This window comes from Hyalella azteca, unplaced genomic scaffold (genome assembly GCF_000764305.2).
Source record: "Hyalella azteca isolate HAZT.00-mixed unplaced genomic scaffold, Hazt_2.0.2 contig3047, whole genome shotgun sequence".
NCBI classification, from domain to species: Eukaryota; Metazoa; Arthropoda; class Malacostraca; order Amphipoda; family Hyalellidae; genus Hyalella; species Hyalella azteca.
The window spans coordinates 1,498-9,465 of NW_025933301.1; the positions used below are offsets into that span (position 1 = coordinate 1,498).

Consider the following 7,968-nt stretch of genomic DNA (forward strand, 5'->3'; position numbering starts at 1 on the left):
CTGGCAGGCGGCTAGCTACCTTGTTCGTAGCGAAGCGAGTCGTCCCATCACTTCCAAGCCCTCGCGAGCAGCAGCCACACCGAAGAGCACAGCAATTGAGGCGAGACGAATTCGCGACGTCGCTTTACATGGGATAGCGAAGTATCGTTGCCCCTCCCTGACTTACACAATTCACGTGAAATTCAATTTTTTAAGCTCCGATATTTTTAGCGTTCCCATAACTTGAATCTCGAAAACAACATTACTCATATGGATGGATGTATAGTTGATATATTTTATATTTTTCGACACTATATGCATCTATTTCTAATATTACTCTCATCAACAATTTTATGAATAAATTTAATTTTGAACAAATATTTTTTAATTATGGTGAAGATTAAAATGAAATTAATGAATAAATTATGATAAATGAATATATGATGAAATTATGATAAATGAATAATATATATTCATATATATATATATATGAATAAATTATGATAATGAATATATAATGAATAAATTATGATAAATGAATATAATAAATTATAAATTAAATGAATAAATTATATGTATGAAGAAGATACATAAGAGTGCGGCAACAAGGATCTCTTCGCTCACCAGCCAAGAGTGCAGGGGCTATAGACATTTTAGATTTAATTTGCAGGTGTTAAAAAATATGGGGGGGGGGGCTGTTCCGGTGCGCATGTTCCTTAACTTCGGGAAAACTAACGTGTCGAGATATTATCCGTAAAACAAATCTTCTTTTAAATATGGGACAATAAAAAATTCAAGGAGGATACTTAGATTTAAAAGTTGAAATGTGATTTGCTGATTTCACTTCAGTAAGTCCACCTCTTCTTTCCCAAATTGATCGAGCATATCACGGCCTTTAACGGTTCACAAACCAAAACTAATTTGAAAACTTGTTTTACATTACCTTCAAAATGGATTCATGACTCAAAAATGGATTTTTGGTTCAAATAATCTCTACATGGCTGCAAAACTAATTAATTTGTTTCTTCAAAAATTTGGCTGTGCCTGGAAGAGTGGATACATTCCACTCTTCTAATTCCCCGGCCGGCTTGGTTAGAAGGTTGGTGCATGCATGGTTGAAATAATAATTATTATTTCATTTATTATTATATATTTATTATATTATTATTTATTATTTCAGCCATGGGTGCATGTTCCACGCAAGGTGATGCGGGATGCGTTATGGACGTATTGGGTGTGCTATAGGAGCGTGTAATTAATCCCAGCAGTTATATAGACGATTCGATAATCACTATTATTATCGCTATTATTGTTATAATTAAGTGATTCCTACAACAGGTAAATTTTTAAATCCGGGCTTAAATTTGACAAAGTCACAACTTATGAGAACAATTTCACGTATGTATTTTTCGGCGAATGTACGGATATTCTATACGTTCACATCTGTAACCTGAACTAATTTCAACGTGAGAACAAGTTTCAGAGCTAATAACAACGATCAAATTCAATCTACTTACTATGGTAAAAAAATCATACATAGATGTAATTCAATTTATTTGAAAAAGCTGCGTTCAATACACACTCCAGCACTTCACGCGAAAATTCAAACCCCCATTTCATCGAAAGAATATTGTTAGGAAGTAACCTAATAAATCTTAATGCAGAGGCACTTGACCACTCGATCACCGTACTCCATGAGTGCTACAGAAACGGAAGATCGCAAAGGTAATCACATTGAAATGTCTTTAAAAAAAATCGTATAAGTATTTGGGAGGGTTTTCTCACTATATAACCTTGTAGAGTTTGGATGAAAACGAAAAATATCTTGTGAGTATTTTACCAAATAATTAATAATGCAATGCGAGGTTAAATATTATGTAAAACACATAATTTAAACACATTGTAGAAAGTTTAGGAATCAAAATCTTTTATCAGTGTTCACGAATACATCGCTAAACTGAGAATAAGCGTAAGGTTATTTTACAATAGTTATTATTTTTTGGTGCACTTTTTAATTAAAAATCTATCAATGCTTCCCTGATTCTTTCACACAAACAATTTCACGAAATAAAGAACATCATACAATAAAAAATGCTACCATCAGACCGCACTGCAGGATTACGATATCCTATTTAAATGCGGGAAGCAATACCATGATGCAAGGTTGTTATCTACTGCATGATCTGCATTAAATAAAGTGAGCACAATGCAAAACAGTAATTAGTGTACAAGTGACATCAACAAACTAAGGATTTGATTGTGAACTTTCATTCGTTTCATAAACTTTGTCAGCTTAATTACACTGACAAAGCAATTAAGTTTCTTAATTTTATATGATTAACATCTCAGTTAAGATAAAAGAAATAAGGATTTACTCTCTTTTATCTCAAGTACCGTAAGTGAGCAGTAACAAATCACAAGAAGTAACTAGTATTAAGTAATGACTAATCATAAGAAATGCTTAATCTTACGAAAAATTGTAAATACCACTAAATAAATGTCATACATTCAAGACGAGCGATATAAATGAATTAGAAACCGACTCCTATATTCTGTATGCTAAATATACCGCGGCACTTCAGAGATATCATGACTAACACAACAGAGTAACGCGGACAAGCAACAAGCAACGTCTAGTTCACTACAGGAGTTTTCCCGTTGGTCGCAGACCAGAAAATGCAGCTGAAGGCGCGTCGGTTGCAGGCGTCATGGTGGTGACGTGCCACCAAGCAAGAAGACGGGCGAGCATGACGTAAACATGGCTTAAGATTATATAAACGATAATCAGTGAATTTAATACATCTTAGCTAAGAACTTTAAGTCTAATTCACTTGCCTTTATTATTATCTTGCAATTAAAGCCCACTCATATCCATTATTCAATTCCACGTCTATTTATGTTACGATACTTGAAATACTTGAAAAAGGACTAATATTAGCACCTCATCATCCAAAAGTGAAATAAGGAATCAAAACGTTTCATCAATGAATTTCGCAAGTAACTTGATATAATCACTACAATAAAATTAACTCAGAAATTCTCTAAGGGACACAAGTAGTCAGGAAGTTGTGAAGTAACTTGATATAATCACTATAATACAATTAACTCAGAAATTCTCTAAGGGACACAAGTAGTCAGGAAGTTGTGAAGTAACTTGATATAATCACTATAATACAATTAACTCAGAAATTCTCTAAGGGACTAAGCTTAGGGAATAGGACTACAAGTAGACAGGAAGTTGTGAAGGTGCTGGTCCAGCGTGCAGCCATAGAGGCAGCAATGCTTGCGTAGCATGCCTACGGTGGCGTCCTCCACGGGCCAGCCCGGCAAGACGCTGATGGGGGCGTGACCGGAGGCCACGCCACGGTTGCTGTAAACTCCGTTGTCGTCTTCGTGTTGGTATGCGTTGTAGAGGTCGGTGAAGGAAGGGTCGTACCAGGTTTCCGTATCTACGATGGGAGGGCTTCCCTCGACCATGGATTCCTCGTTCTCGGCGCTTGTTGGGACAAATAAGACTTCTGAACTGACGGCAGGTTGACTTCTGTCAGACATGTACCCTAGTTTGTCGACATTTGATGGACTAAACCAGACGCCCGACTCAATCAAAGGGGGACTATCATTTGGCGGAACTGTCCTTTTCCGCCCGTTTGAAGGACCAGAGGATGTTCCCGAATCACCGTCGAGGATGATCTGGTTTGATAATGAATCGTGTTTATCATCGCTTGGTATATCATACCAGTTTTCTCCCGAGTCCGTGAGTGCTGGACTTTTGTTTGATTCTTCTGATTCATTGTGTGATTCTTCTTCTCCAACGTTTACTCGGTCGAACAAAAATCCCAAATCCCCGACAGAATGAATAGCTCTACCGTTCGTGGCAAGCAGCGTTCGATCTTCGGTGTTGTTCAACATACGGAACGTAAATAAGTCCAGCACTGACATTGGCCTGCGCCTGGCATCTCGGTTTGAGCCTTGCAATCCTTCATGGAGCGAATATCCCCCAATTGCTCGAGGCCGCGTGTCCAATGAAACCGGTTCTGAGGTATGATGCAGCCACCTCATCGGGTCGGCAGCAGAGTCGACACTGAACTCATCTGGAAACAAATTACATCTTTAAATATTTATAGATAAAGTTCAGCTGCCTTGGTACAGATTATCGAAATCCCTTCGTTTTTAATCTATGCCACTCAAGTTCAGTGTCGATACATTATTATTTCGTAAGATATTAAAATAAAATAAAAAATATCGATGCGACTCAAAGTTTGTTGTTGATAAATTTCATATCAAATTTTGTGTTTTGATTATTATTTTCATTATTATGGTTGATAGCTAAATTAAAAAATAATAATAAATAAAATTTACGACGATAACGAAATTCATCGAAACACAGCCACGAGTATTCAAGGAAATGCCATATTAATAACTTATTCCTGCACTTCAATGTTGAAATGAAATAAATAAATGCCTCACCGTCATCAAGTGATCTTTTCCGTCGCCTGGAGAGGTTGCAGAGTTTCTTTTTGAAGGAATAGAACTCCCGAGCCTGGCAGAGCTTGTGCACCTGGTGGAGGTCGAGCGCTGCTGTAGGCGGGGTGTGCCAGACGACCGCCGCCGCGATCACCACAAGCACCGCGAACGGCTTCCCCAACATCCTTGTAGCTTGAGCTCTTCAAATCATGGATAAAAAGGGCTTTGCTATATAAATGCGATCACGATGTAACAGCGTTTATACAAAGATTAAAAAAGTTAAGGCTTCACAAACGAATAAATCTCCAGATTGTTGTTATTTTCCTATAAGTAATCGTTGATACAATTCATAGCGCTACTAGTTGAGCATTCTAGTTTAAATAATTGAGAAGTCAATACAAAATATGTTCACAAATAACAAATGAAAGGCAAAAAAATGACACCTGGGTCCAAATAAAATTTCAGGTCATTTCAGAGTAAAAAGTGTACGCGGATGATATTAGATGATCTACTAGTGAACGATAAGCGTGTAATGGAGAACAGATTATCCCGGGGCTGCGGATTGCAGTACACTGTTACATTAAACTGTCTCGCGTCCTATGACGCATTTAAATAAGAAGCAATGGTTTTCTAATAATGATTCAATATTTTGCGTACTTGGCAGGTTTGAAAATTTTTAAAACAGTTAAAGTATTTCTGATATTTCTGAGAGACAAGCAAAATGGAGTGTAATAAATGACTACAGAATACAAACGCTATTAAATAAATATTACCTTGAACCATAGACACAATTTTAAGACCATTTCGTATATGGTTGCAACCTACGAAAATAATCCGTCAACTAGTATTTTTGAGGTTAAAATAATTTGTATTCGAGGAACTTACTATTTTAGACGATTAATAGAATAATTTCTGCTTCAGGAGTTTTTGCCGTTGCGGGTTCTCTCCTCCACCCATGCACACTGACAACGATGACAAACCAAGCAGCGAAGTCTTACTCAGTTCACGGAATGAAGATGATCAACTTCACGCTTGGCGTTATTCTCAAGCTACACGAACTAATAAATTGTCTTAACTATTTCAGTAACATAGGTCACAACAAGTAATATACAAGAAAGATAACACGAGGGGCATAAACATCTATAGATATAGTGTGTACAAATATCGGCTCGACAGCAGATCTATCTAGGACGGGAATCTGTCTAGCATTGAGTGGACTCCAGCAGCCGTCGTCTTATATGCTCTAGTTTCGGCCTCGTGTTTTGCATCGTAAGCAGCTTTGACAATCCGCGCTAGATACAAGGAAAAAGAATGATCAGGCATCAGCTGACTACTCGAGATGGCCATGGTAATTATTATTTGTGTTGGTGTGTTGGTGTCGTTAATGATTGCTTACAAATTATTAAAAGATTAAACAGATTATCTTTTTCAACTGTAGCATGTCTTGATTTGATTTTTTATTCACAAAAATTGATCCTGAAATGTTTGACGTTCACATTAATTATCGAATTTTCGACAGACCTAAAAAATTTATTTAAAATAATTGTTTTCCTTCAACAATCAGCCTATGAGGAACGTAACAGTTCAAATAGGTCTGAAGTGCGAAGTAAGTTTGCGCTGATAGCCAGAAATATTTGCAAATAAATACGAGTAATATTCTACGCCTGATATTTGTTAGCTAATTCTTTCACAGTTATTGGCTATAAATGATCATTTTTTCTGCATTATACTAATGCTTAATAATGCTGATGTTGCACCTCATTATTGTGTCCAGAAATCATAACAAATTCTTAACCATCCAGTCAAGGCGTCTGCAGCCAATGAAAGTATGCTTATTTATCGTTAAGTATTCAACAGATCAACAGCTCAATTATGTTACCAAGTCACATGCACCGAAAGACGTACGCAAAGAAGTACAATTTACTGAAGCGAATTACGAATGATTTTGAGTTTCACTTCAAGCAGATGTATTCACAAGACAGTAATAGTCATCCTTGAAATTAATAGAGCAATTTGGTGATAAATATCAATCCAGTGATATTCAAATTAGTCCAGTTACCCTGTTAGATCTGCAGGTTGCTCGACAGCGTGACCTTTACATCAGGCTGAGACTTGAGTCTGCTAAAGCCCGACAAAATAAAACCTAATTTCAATAAGCCATATTTATTTTAGTGTCTGCGTTTTTCTGGAACAAATGCTCCAATATGACTGCTTAAGTTTTGCTTTCGAATTAAACAAAGAACGGAACTGAATTAGCGCTGTTGTATATCCATAGGAACATCAAATCACTGATAATTGGGGAAATTGTTTTCAATAGATTAAAGTCAACTGAGCTCTCCGAATGACTGGCTCCGAATTACGGTCAACATGCTCGTAGAGACTGTCTAATAAAATGTAGGAAAACGATTATATAGAAACAATATTGCGTGGTGCGACTCAGCGGGTGATTTCAGTTCAAAGTATAAAATCCCATATAGAAAAAGACACATGGATTTAACATTCGATACCTAAATGCAGGGCGAACTGTCTCAGATACATGTATTTTCAGTCACACTGGGTATAATATGTAGTAGGCATGAAATTTAGGCTTTAAAACCCCTCATAATTACCTATTGTTAGATAAATTTTCGTTTTACGCAGTTTAAATTTCACAATTTTTTCCGATTTTATGGGTAAATTATGTGAAATAGTTTATTTACTCCAGAAAATCAAACACTGGCATGCATTTTGCAATTTTTTAAGTATGTAATAATTTGAAACCCCCAAACTAAAATTCCTTTCATCAAAAAGTTATATGTACTTCTCATGCAATTTACGAACTATTAGTATTTATACTCGAATGCAAAATTTTATATTTGTCTTAAATATAACATATTAATCCACAATGCGGTAAACTTACGAGAATTAAATTAGATTTAAATTTCAAATTACAAAGTGCACAGAAAGACCACAACGCGTTAAAGACTATCATTATGCAGATCAGGAAGTTACTTCCTTTTATGAACACTTTGCATTGTCAGCTAGATTTTTGTAAACTCGATCAGTGACACGTTTCCTGAAAAAGCCTTTTTTTACCTGCATTCAGAAAAAAAGGCTAGCTGAATTTGAGGAAATGCGATTGCTACGTGAGTCTTCCTGTTAAAGTTTTTCCATGCGTGACCTTATAATTACAAAACATCGAAGGCAAATGTTTTTACATAATTTTTTCGACATATTAATTTGCAACATTTAACCACGAGAAACTTCTGCACCCTAATGTTTTTTCCAACCATATGGCTACACTGAAAAAAATAGCCCGGCATCCTTTTCCCGCCATATTCGGTGACGCGTTTTAATTCAAAACAAGTAATGTGCAAATGTGGTAACTTCGGCGTATTATCTATTTCATACACTATATTTTTATTGCACGACGGAAGAGCATAAATGTTTTGTGAACAGAAGTAATTTCGTATATTGTGTCTGATGTTATTGCATTTTACTTTCTCATAATAAGTCTGTTGGAAACTAAAAAATAATTTCGTTTGT

At 36.1% G+C, this 7,968-nt stretch overlaps 1 protein-coding gene across 2 annotated transcripts; it reads right to left on the bottom strand.

The window, feature by feature from the left end:
- Nucleotides 1-1,516: 1,516 nt before the first annotated feature.
- LOC108681640 lies at nt 1,517-5,638 on the bottom strand. Of its 2 annotated transcripts, XM_047885763.1 has the most exons (4): nt 5,329-5,638; nt 4,447-4,643; nt 3,161-4,070; nt 1,517-3,084 (listed from the first exon to the last, which is right to left on the bottom strand). In XM_047885763.1, exons 2-3 carry the CDS (start codon nt 4,625-4,627, stop codon nt 3,187-3,189), a joined length of 1,065 nt encoding a protein of 354 aa, XP_047741719.1. In that variant the 5' UTR covers nt 4,628-4,643; nt 5,329-5,638; the 3' UTR covers nt 1,517-3,084; nt 3,161-3,186. The 2 variants fall into 2 exon arrangements, with proteins under 2 accessions (XP_047741719.1, XP_018026182.1); XM_018170693.2 differs by having other exon boundaries at nt 1,517-4,070.
- Nucleotides 5,639-7,968: the final 2,330 nt, after the last annotated feature.